This window comes from Cucurbita maxima, unplaced genomic scaffold, assembly GCF_002738345.1.
Source record: "Cucurbita maxima cultivar Rimu unplaced genomic scaffold, Cmax_1.0 Cma_Scf00061, whole genome shotgun sequence".
NCBI lineage: Eukaryota > Viridiplantae > Streptophyta > Magnoliopsida > Cucurbitales > Cucurbitaceae > Cucurbita > Cucurbita maxima.
This window is the reverse complement of record NW_019272077.1, coordinates 122,575-134,184: the sequence shown is the minus strand read 5'-3', so window position 1 is coordinate 134,184 and position 11,610 is coordinate 122,575. Positions and strand designations below refer to the sequence as shown.

Genomic DNA, 11,610 nt, shown 5'->3' with positions numbered 1-11,610 from the left:
GGGGGGGGGGGTCTAAAGTCCTTTTGGCTTAGATTCTTTTAGTAACTAATTGATGTAATTCTCTGATATCATGTATATGCTAAAAGTTCGAGAGAATTAGAATATTCTATTCCATTCACTAAAGAGATTTATATACGAGGTTAACCTAAGTCGGAGAAAGTAAAAAGACAAAAAAGGACAAGACAACTAATATATTTACGGAAAATATAACTATACTAATAGAACAATAACACCTGTAGACCGTATGTCTGCTTGTTTTCTCAAATTCAAACTTTTCCCCGAACTCCTCTTCAAATCCATCGAATAAGACTGGTAGTCGATCTTCTACCATATCTTCCAAAGATTTATTTGCCATATCAATTTGCCTATACTCAGTCCCAAAGAGAAGTTAACTTTATTCAAAATGAAGTTTCTTCTCAGATATGATGCAAACCAACATGATTATAATATTACTCTCCTAATACTAAAAATATTTTTGGCAATACTACTATAGATGCACCAAAAAGAAGCCAATCCTCAAAATCTAGGGCTGCAAAATTGTTTGGGAAATGGGTACAAGTTTTGAATAAGAATACTACTTATTCTTCCAATGTCATGCGACAAATCTTAGAACCTCCCTGCAACTCTTTTAACTAATAAAACAAACATGGCCTTTGCAGGCAGCAGACATTTAATTTGAGTCAAGTAGCCAAAAGTATCGCAAAGGACAACCACCACCTTTCTCTAGTCTGGCATGTAGGGTTAGAACCAGAGGTGCAGGACTTGTAGAAGCAAAATAAGTTACCACTTCTATATTGAGTTTTGAAGTGGATGCCACATAATTAATTAGCTATGTATTATGATGCTTACAAATTAAAATTAGAGTACCAAGCTGGCTCTCTCAACAAGCTGACATTTACCGTTAACATTTCAAAACATGAAAACAGATTGTCCCTTCGGGAACATCCGATAAATTGGAAGGAACATGAACACACTAAATATTCCAAGAATTTGACTTCTCAAGCACAATTTAGTAAAGAAATAATGTTTTCGATAAGAAACCGACTTTCATAAAAGGAAATTAAAAATTATGCAGAGATGCAACATAGTTTCTCAAAAATAGGATGGTGTTACCTTGGATATCCTGATATCATTTACAGCCATTCTAAGAGAATCGTCGGATAGGATTAACCTTGATACAGCACCAGTGGTTAACCTAAAATATTCAAAATTAATAAAACTATTAGCGTGCAGCTAATCTATATCATTAACATATTAGAAACGGGAAAAATAAGATTTATCTTTGAACTATTTATCTAAATTGTAATTCAACTGTTCCACCTACATCAATTAATCGGACTACTTATGCTTAATGTCTCGTACATATCTATTACTTTGCTATTAATGTTAATATTGTCACACGTTTATCTCTTTTTGAAATAGTGGAAACCAGGTTTATATCTTAACTACGGATCATCTTTTAATATCATCTATGTTGACAGCTAAAAATAGTGCCAAATTTGTGTAACTATTATGTGATTTATTCGCTCATGGAATGTCAATGAGAAAATATCCAATACATAAACAAGCTGACATTCCCATAAAATAAGGATTAATTGTTCTACAGTTGCTACATAAGTTAAGTCCCTTGGGTATGAAATGAATATAATTTCATCGTTGGTCAAGTTGACATCTACCTTGTCAAACTCACAAATAACTCTCAATTAGTTTTAATATAATCCGAAGTATGTCAATAGAAAATGATGAACAACCATCAGAACCAGTAATCAAACTCAAAAGCTCTCTCAAAAACCAAATTTGGTCCACTTCCTTAGTAGGCGAGGAGAACGAAACACCCTTTCAAGGGTGTGGAAATCTCTCCCTAGAAGACGCGTTTTAAAAACCTTGAGGGGAAGTCTAAAAGAGAAAGCCCAAAGAGAACAATATCTGCTATCGGGAACTTGGGCTATTACATCAAATCCTAAGGCAAGACTTTGCCTCCAACAAGACACTTCGTAAGAAAAATATCCTCCAACACCTTCCGGAGGTCTAAACTCCTTTCCCTCATGCCCTTGATAAAATTATCATTCTTGTTCATTCCTATAAAAATCATAAACCTCGCAATGAACTCCCTTCCACTCATCTTCCTATCAACCACAAACATTAGTTATGGTGGAAATAAAAGTAATAAGAAACAAAGGCCAACACATGAATGAATAGCAAACATACCCTATATACTTAGCTGTGTCTGATATAGAACCATCAAGTGTGTAAATTAAATCCAATAAAGATTGCATGCCCTGCCAAACAGGTAATTTGGGTTATCACCTTCATATCCTTCTCTTATATCAAGAAAATCAAATTATAAACACACACCCATATGTACACAGAAATATAGACAGAAAGAGAATAGAGAGAAACCGGAAGAAATTTAGAATTGTTAGGACCAATTTGAGGGCCACATCCCGGTGGCCTGATAGTGGACTTCAGAGGGAGAATTTGGAGAAGCTCTGGCGGAGGCGAATAATCTTCAAGATTCACAGGGTTCCTGACTGAGCTCAATACAACAACGCATGGCATATATCATTCATCAGGAGAACCAACCTTACGGAAAATGAAATTAAAAAACAAACAAGCATGTACAATCCAGCCACCTTTTAGGGCCAATTGAGCGCGTAGGCGAGCTAAAGCACTCGCTCGATTCTTATGCTGTGATCGATCCTCGACAGCCTTGGAAATAAAGGGCCAAAGATTAACTTGAGAGCTAAGAAGCTGAAGTATATAATTGAACTTGATTATATTTATCAGACAAATATAAACCTGAGCAGTGATACCAGTGGGAATGTGCTTCAAACGGACAGCGGACTCGCGCTTGTTGCGGTGCTGACCACCGGGACCTGAGGCCTTAAACGTGTCCATTTCGCACTGTCTCATCAGCTCTTCGTCGGACAAAATCAAATACTCTTTTCCTTTCCATACTGAAATTGCACTGCTAGAGCTGCAATTGGAACGCAGTGAGTTGGAGAAGAAAGAGCCCTCGAATTGGTGAATTCGAAATGTACAGCCAATCCTTCCCCATCTACCGTTGCTTGCTATTGGAACAGGAATACTAAGAATCTTAGCGGATTTCCAGAGCATATTTGTGGTTGCCATTTTCGCAATTCACAAAACGAATTTCTCCTATTGGGTTTCTTTTTTCACAACGATAATGTGGTTTTCAAAATTGGGTCGTTTTTAATCATGGTTACGAACAAGTTGTGGCTTGAAGTCACTGATGCGGAAAATCATGGCTTCCTGCTACGAGAGATATGCTATGGACTCCCGATTATTCATGTTGCAGCTTCTGTGTGGGTTTTCGATCAAAATGAAAGAATCGCAGAATTTGAGCGAGAAACACCCTGATGACGGAAATTAGTACATAAATAGTTAGAAATCGGCCGCAACTCCCAAAGATTGAAATGTATTGAGAGACAATAAACCTCAGAAAGGAGTAAATATTTGAATTCTTAGTCACATTTTAAATCAATTTTACATTTTCAAAATAAGGTTATATAAATTTGTGTCCGAATCAACCTTCAAATTGAAAATATTTTAGTTTTCTAGTAAATAGCGGAATGGAAATGTCGATCTCATGATGGCTTGTGCTCATGATATCATGTGGACAAATAGCGCCCAAGAACGAGACATTGTGTGTGGTGCTCAAACCCTAAACCCTAAGTTTCAACGGACGCAATCTTCATTTTTGTTAAATTTAACCCTCTTAATTGCTAGTTCTTATAAAAAAATACTAATGATTTTTGAAACCGACTCATAAAGAACCTAGCCAAGGAAAATTGAAGAAATTTGACCTTGGAAAGAACTTGAATCGAGCCCTCGAATGCACTCGAACATGTACATACCCAATTTAATTTTTTTTTTCTCAATAATTACTTGTAGGAACTCCTTGAAATTGTTATGGTCGCCCATGATTAATAGAAAATTAAGAGATTAGGCCTGGAATCATACTTAAATGACCTAAATGAACGTTTTACTTGGGATTAAGACCTACTTAAATGACCAATTAAGACCAATACCGAGTAATTTAAGAAAATGTCCCACCTAATGACATCCATTATACACGAAAAATTGAATTATGGCATAATATCATGGAATAACGATAATGATACCGGTTGAATTTGAAGGACATAGGAACATGTTTAAGTCATAGACCAATATCAAGGTAAAATGACCAAGATGTCTCCTTTTGATGTTTTATGGTCTAAATGAACCCCAAAATGACTTAAAATTTACGTGAGACCAATTAGTAAAGTTATGAATGAAAATGCACCGTAAAAACATAAACCAAAGTTATGGGGGAAAATGACAAAATTGTCCTAATAAACCATTTAAAGGATGTTATGATTACGATGAACTCCAAATGGCATGAAACCTTGTCTAACACCTAATTATGACATTTAAATTGACTTATGTATGGATTTATGTGGTAATAATGATTATGACACTTTAAATGACTTATGTAATGGGCTAAAGTTGGGCTCTCACATCGATCGGAGAGGGGAACGACTAAAGTGGCTCCCATATCGGTTGGTGAAGGAATGAAATATTCCTTATAAGACAGTGGTTTTAAAACCGTGACGACATTCCTTATATGACTGATTTTAAAATCGTGAGGCGGAACGACGATACGTGAGAAACTAAAGTTGCTGATACTGATCTGTTACATTGTGAGGTCCCATATGTAACCGGCTAGGGCTGATACATCTCCCTCCTAAAATACATATTAATATTAAATAAGAAAAAAAAAAAGTTCATGTGAACGAGAATGGAAACGAAGCGATGAAAAGAAAAGAAAAGAAAAGAAAAGAAAAAATACGTGTAAGTGTTTCGGTCACCCAAAAAATGATCGATCCCAGTTGGTTTGCGGCAGATCTCTGTGAAATCCAATCTGAATGCACGCCTAATCGCCATCCCCTCCGCTCCACGCCGATTCTCAACTCTCAACATTCCAATGTTTGCTGCAACGCTGGGAACCGCCTCCGCTCATTCCTTTCTCTCTCAGTTTGGCTCCATCGATGCTTCTCACGCTCATTCAAGCTCCACCTCCACCTCCCTTGTAATCCACAGGCCCCTCTTTAAACAACCTTCCAACTTCCCCGCCGGAGTTTCCCTCTCTCAGTCGAGTTTTGGAGTTCTCGATACTTCACCTGCTTCCCCGGAATCTGTTCGACGCGCTCAGGTGAGTACATTGTCCATGTCTTTCATGAATTTTGTAGATTCTTACGCTTAATGAACTGTTCTTATTCCCTTTTGTGTTCGTTCTTTGGTCTCTCCTGCTAAGTGTGCTATCCCGTTACCGAATAGTTGAAGAAATTAGGCTACTTAGAGAGAATGAGAGGCAGAGAGGGGGGGGAGAACGGGTCAGTGGTCAGCATATTGGAGCTGGGTGAGAAAACACATTAAAGAAAGGGAAATATTATACTAGACAACAGTGAAAGGAAAAATAGTACAAAAGAAGTGTTCATTACATCATCCCCTTCAGCTGAACGGGCTTTTAGGTGGACTATTACCTGATATGCAAACTCGGAAACATTTGGTAGAGACTTCATCATAATATCTTCTAGTATATTTGAGGCAATCTTGAAATAATGAACTTAACTCATAATCATAGAATTAGGAGTTACATTACGTTCAATCCAACTATTCAAGATAATTACAAAAATTTATCCATACCAATAATGCAAAGAAACTCACACTCCTAAATGATCTCTATGTAACGACCCGACTTTCCGCACATGTATCGGCCAGAGTTTCAGTTTACAATCCACTGAATGTTATTCATCTCTCTCGCAAACTCTGTCTTCTGCAATACTTTCAATTTTTTTTTTCAAGTTTCAATCCGTCTTCAGCAATGGTTTTTCCTCTCACAAGTGATATCATGGATTTTTTTGCATAGATGTGTGAGAGATGGAGAAGAAGAAAATCCAACATGATGGTAACAATAGAGTTTGAAGAGGAGAATTAAAATGTAATTTTCACCCTCAATGACACATGCAAAATCCTAGTTCTCTTCTTTTTCAAGTCGGAGGATATAAGGTTTTCCTTTGGGATTGAGAAAAGTATGTTACTTTTCAACTTTTAAGGGTTAAAAGTCATTTTACTTGTAGATGACAGCAGAATTTCAGTTTTTTTTTATTTTTTAAGGATTGGGTAAAAAATCTTTATCTATTCTAAATAAGGTTATTTTTAATAACTCTCATATCTAAACCTCCCCACAGCCATTGTCCTCTGAATAATAACAATAACAATAAATGAACAAATAAACTAGCGAGTAGCAAGCGGCACAGATAAAATTTGTTCATATAAATGGGGATAAGAGTAACGGGACCACATTCAGGCTTCGTTTGGTTGCAGGTGCATGTGAATTTGCAGCAAATAATTCAGAAAAAGAGGAACCGTTTTGTCAGATACAGCAACAGAGCTGGTAGGTTTTTTGGTCTCAGTAAGAATCCATCTGCTAGTGCAGCAGTGATTTCTGCAACGTCCTCTGCATATGTGGGCATTGGGGCTGCTCTGGAGGTGCAAGAAATACGGGAGAGATCCAACAAGTGGCAATGGAACCAGTACTCCATAAACTATTTCGTTTCACATTATCAACCTTCTCAACAGGAACATCAATCAAGTGTAGATCCTCCTGTCGTCCTTTTAGTTCATGGATTTGGAGCTTCTATTCCTCATTGGCGCAGGTTCATATTTTTTCTCTCCAACTTATTTACTTTTAAACATTAAATAGATGTTATATATTTCTCACATATCTGGCACTCAACATTAAAGGATTGCTTTAAGTAGTGGCACCCAATTTAATCATTCTGAAGGGGACCGTTTGTACATCAATAAAAGAAAAGAAAAAAGTGATTAAGGGGTTTGTCCCTAATGGACCAAGTGGTCTAATTTTTGGGTTGGCAGATGAGTCAAGAACAGGTTGTTGGTGGTGATTGTGTTCCAGAAGCTGACAGATTCTTTGAACTAGATCAGAATGGGAATTCAATCCTTCATTTTTGTTTCTAGGCGAGGAGGATCTGGGGTCCAATCCTTCAATCGTTAATTACTCAGAAAATGAGTCTTGGCGACAAAGAATTTGGATGTTGAATTTGGAGCCTTTGTTCAATGAGGAGAGTTAGGCTTTTTAAATTTGTTGCTCGGACAGTAGTCTGAGTGAGGTTGTTGTGGCTAGTTGCTGGAAGTTCGTTGTTCGAATAAGCCTTTAAGAATAGTCAATGTTTCTTTTAAACAGCCGGTGTTGGGTACTTTTGGTCCTCCATCTATGGTGGTTGCGTTCCCTTCTTTGATCGTAGAGGTGCAATTGGAGTGTCCAACCACTGAGGGTCTATATCATTCATTTATCAAGATAAATTCTGTTGGGATGGCGAACCAGGTACGTTGTCCTTTTGTTCTTTATCCTTCCATGATGAGATTGGGTGGAGGGAGGGGGTTATCTTGTTCTGGTGACATGTTGTATTCTTCATCATTCCCTCTAGGCATGCCCTTTGGTGGGGTTAGTTGGGTTTTGCCCCCACCGCAATGTCTCTTGTGTTTGTTAACGCCTCTCATATCCTTTTTCTGAAACTGCCATGTCTCACCTGATTTTTGTCTTGTTTGGAGACCAAGTCTTCGCTTTTTTCTCCTTTCTTTTATGTCTAAAGTAGTGGGGCCAAGGGGGGTGGTCTTCCGTTTAGTTGTGGGCTGTGTGGGAGATCCTTTACTAATACCAACAGGAACCAGTACAACATTCCTCATGTGCATTGCCCAAAGTATTGATGGAGATGCATTCAAGAACCTGACCAAAAAGATTCGTTTCTTTTTTTTTTTTTATACTAACATGCTAATCCCAAAATCATATTTGGCATGAAGAAGCGAGCATTTAGCAGATAGTGCATGAAGTCAACTCAAGTTTTTCAAGCCAAAAGAGTTATCTAAGATGAATAAAGATGAAGAAGAAACGGCTTCCAGACTAAGCTTCTATCTTGAAAACTCATTGTTTGAAAGAATTGTTCAGAAGAAGGAAAGGGAAGAACTTCTTGCCCAAGATACAACTACATAACTCCATATTTTCGAGAGAAACACCATCCAACATAAATGAAACCTTATAGAACAAATAAAAAAATGAAGAAAAGAGAAACTTGTGAATTGGGTCTAGAGAAAGAGATAAAAGGAAGCCAGCAGATGGAATGTTGTACATTCTATATGTTTTCTCTTGGTAACCCATGGATTGTTGAACTGAAACAAGAACGTGGGTAACCATTTCTGACTAAATTGACTAAATTAGTTATTGGTAATGTTACATAATTAATTTAAATTTTGATTGTTGGATTGTGAATCATTGATTAACTAATACTTAGTATCATTAAATTATAGTTAGCACTACTTTCAGATTCCAAATCTTTGTATGGTCTTTTCTTTTTCTCTCTTAATTTATTTAAAAGTTTTCTTTACACATTCTCACTTTTTTTTTTTTTTTAAATAATTTCTGGAGTTATTTTTTTTCCTTAAGATTTTGTTCTTACTCTACCCATAGTCCAATAAACTCTGGCGATTTGTTGTGCTATACGAGTGAAAACCTTTCGTCCGTGTAGTGGATTGTCATTGGATCGCTTTATTCACAGAGAAGTCCAGTGATCTTCTGGCTCATACATCAAACAGTCAGCATGCCTTTATTCAGAGATTTGTTGTTCTTGACATGCATGTCCCCAGGTCCTGATGTTTTATTTGGAGATTTCTTCAGGAATATTAGCGCATTGTCTCAATACTCAACTGTCTATGCCATCGACCTTCTTGGCTTTGGTGCATCTGATAAGCCTGCAGGCTTTGCATATACCATGGAAACATGGGCTGATGTATGTTTAAATGGAAGCTTCAATTTGGTATTTAGTTGTATTAGTTAATGACCAGTTATTGATCAACGGGAACTCGCTAATGTTGCCCCTTTCTCATTGCTGACAGTTGATATTGGATTTTGTGAAAGACATCATTAAGAGGCCAACTGTGCTAGTGGGTAACTCAGTGGGAAGCCTTGCTTGTGTGATTGCTGCTTCAGGTGTGTGAAGCCAACATTTACAAAATACATGTCTTTAGAAAGTAATCTCAATTTGTCAAGGTGATATAGATATGTTTTCCTATGAGATCAGATTCTAGTCGCAATCTAGTTCGAGGACTTGTGCTCTTAAACTGTGCTGGTGGCATGAACAATAAAGCAATTGTTGACGATTGGAGGATCAAACTGTTATTACCTTTGCTTTGGCTGGTCGATTTCTTATTGAACCAAAGGAGAATTGCTTCAGCTCTGTTTGAGCGTGTGAAGAAGAGGTATTGGTTTACTTATAGTCAACTCTTCCTTTTCATGTTGCTAAATGGAGGATAAAATTAGAGAAGGTATAATTTTTCTCTGCAGAGATAGCTTGAGGGACATTTTGTCGTCCGTATATGGAAACAAGGAAAATGTGGATGAAGATCTGATAGATGTAGGCTTTCTTTCTTCCCAACTTACCTCTCTTCTTCCTCTGAGTAATGTTATTCTAATCTTGTTTGAACTGATAAATATAGATAATATTCGAACCAGCCAATGACGAAGGGGCACTTGATGCATTTGTTTCGATCGTAACGGGGCCACCAGGGCCCAGCCCGGTGCAACTAATGCCAAAAATTTCCGTGCCTGTTTTGATTTTATGGGGAGATGAAGATCCATTCACGCCACTTGATGGTCCTGTTGGGAAGTACTTCTCCAAGTTATCTGTGGAATCTCCAAATGTCAGTCTTTGTGTGTTGAAAGGGGTAGGACATTGCCCTCATGATGACAGGCCTGAATTAGTGCATGAAAAGCTCCTTCCATGGCTGGCTCAGCTTCATGCTTTATAACAAGTTTTTCCGCGTACACAAGTTGGTTTATCATTCAAAATGTCAGTCGTAGTTTGATATCATTTAATTGTTGTCAAGGGAAAAATTCGCAATTCTTAGGTCAAACAATTGCCAATGATTATGTCTTTTGTACCACATATTCTCACTAAATAGATGATTGCCTGTAATATAGTACCTTTGGCTTTGCATGTTTGTATATGGGCAAATGTAGTATGGTTCCTTCGGCTTTGCATGGTTGTCTATGGGTAAATAGGGCTGTTTTATTATGTTTGGAAAATTATAGAAAATAAGCCCAAAATGTTCCATGAATTAAGTTTTTTTTAACCTCATTTGGAGTAAAAGAAAAGGAGTGAAGCGTGCCTTCCTTTTATTTATTTAGTGGTTGGTGAGTGTTTGTTACTTTATTATTTAGTCAAAGTAGAGCCACTTGGACGAGTGGTCATTTAAATTTGTAAGAATGAGAGTTTCGAATTGTTTTAGTACGGCATGTCCTAAGTTTGATCAGATCTTCTATTAAAGAGTAACCATGGCTAAGTTTGATCTTTTGTAAACGAGTAACCATGACTAGAAATAAAATTCAACTTTATTTCGAAGAAAAAAAAGAAGTTAAAAGATTTTTTAGTCCATCATTCTAATAAGGTTTGTCTCACCATCGATGCATGAACTTCATTGCAAAACATTAACTATATGGTAATCACTTCATACTTTATTGATTTAGAATGAAATTTCATAAAATAATTCTCAACTTTTGCCAAGTTGTTAACCACAAGGGTAGTCATTCTAATAGGTTTTGTCTCAACACTGATGCATGAACTTCATTGCAAAGCATTAACTACATGTAATCCCTGCACACTTTATTGATTCAGAATGAAATTTCATAAAAGAATTCTTAACTTTTGCCAAGTTGCTAACTCCAAGGAAGAGATCATTGACAAAATTATTGAAAATTGTTTATTGGAACGAGGGATCATAAGGTTTTCACTATTTCAGTTAATAATACAAGTTCCAATAATATACCTATTTCGTATATTATGAGAAATTTAGAAGTTGAAATTCACTTGTCTTAGATGAAAAAATATTACACAGTGTTGTGCCAACACAATTAACTTGATTGTCTTGATTGTGAATGAATGACTTGAGTTATGTTAGATCATCTTCCAAGATATTGACAAAATTTAAAGATTGTGTTAAACAAAACAAAATTAATGTAAAGCACTTGTTTGTTAAGATGTGACACCTCGATGGAATTCCACTTCTTTGATATTTGATCATGCCTTAAAATTCACAAAAACCTTCAAAGAATTAGCACAACCATTACAACCAAATAATAATATTTATTTTATTTTGGTTGGTAGAATATTAAGTTTGCATATTTATTTAATGAATTTATCAAATAGGATGCTTGAATTGTTATGGTTGATTTCTTGTTTTAATTGAGATCAAAGTATTTGCATCACAAGCATACTTTAATTGAAATTTGAATCCATGGCTAAAATATTATTTATATCCCTTTGATTTCAATTTAGTTCTATTTGAATGAAGACACAATGTGAAGGTTCTTTTCTAAAATGAATATATTAGAAGAAGAATGCAAATACACAATATCAGAACCCAATTTTGAACTTTACTAAAAAAATATAAATAGTTAAATTTCAATAGAATCAAACCAAAAGCATTAACCTAAATTAATTGTTTACAAAAAAAAAAAAAAAAAAAAAAAAA

At 36.2% G+C, this 11,610-nt stretch overlaps 2 protein-coding genes across 5 annotated transcripts in view; one reads left to right on the top strand and one right to left on the bottom strand.

Annotated features, from left to right (window-relative positions):
- The window catches only part of LOC111471993 (peptide chain release factor 2), a 6,199-nt gene extending 2,775 nt beyond the window's left edge, over nucleotides 1-3,424 (bottom strand). The window contains exons 1-5 of the mRNA XM_023117683.1: nucleotides 2,800-3,424; nucleotides 2,634-2,709; nucleotides 2,401-2,531; nucleotides 2,209-2,279; nucleotides 1,114-1,195 (exon numbers count right to left, since the gene is read on the bottom strand). Coding sequence (XP_022973451.1) covers nucleotides 1,114-1,195; nucleotides 2,209-2,279; nucleotides 2,401-2,531; nucleotides 2,634-2,709; nucleotides 2,800-3,132 — 693 coding nt within the window. The 5' untranslated portion in view covers nucleotides 3,133-3,424. The remainder of the gene's footprint in view (nucleotides 1-1,113; nucleotides 1,196-2,208; nucleotides 2,280-2,400; nucleotides 2,532-2,633; nucleotides 2,710-2,799) is intronic.
- Nucleotides 3,425-4,850: 1,426 nt separating this feature from the next.
- Nucleotides 4,851-10,116, top strand: LOC111471988 (pheophytinase, chloroplastic). 4 transcript variants are annotated; one of them, XM_023117677.1, is made up of 9 exons: nucleotides 5,110-5,215; nucleotides 5,933-6,004; nucleotides 6,374-6,722; nucleotides 7,271-7,411; nucleotides 8,610-8,870; nucleotides 8,977-9,070; nucleotides 9,162-9,339; nucleotides 9,425-9,494; nucleotides 9,577-10,116. In XM_023117677.1, the coding sequence occupies exons 3-9, from the start codon at nucleotides 6,591-6,593 to the stop codon at nucleotides 9,886-9,888; spliced, it is 1,188 nt and encodes a 395-aa protein (XP_022973445.1). In that variant the 5' UTR covers nucleotides 5,110-5,215; nucleotides 5,933-6,004; nucleotides 6,374-6,590; the 3' UTR covers nucleotides 9,889-10,116. The 4 variants fall into 4 exon arrangements, with proteins under 4 accessions (XP_022973443.1, XP_022973446.1, XP_022973444.1 ...); XM_023117678.1 differs by lacking the exon at nucleotides 5,933-6,004 and having other exon boundaries at nucleotides 5,085-5,215; nucleotides 8,640-8,870; XM_023117676.1 differs by lacking the exon at nucleotides 5,933-6,004 and having other exon boundaries at nucleotides 5,085-5,215.
- The last annotated feature ends 1,494 nt before the right edge of the window (nucleotides 10,117-11,610 follow it).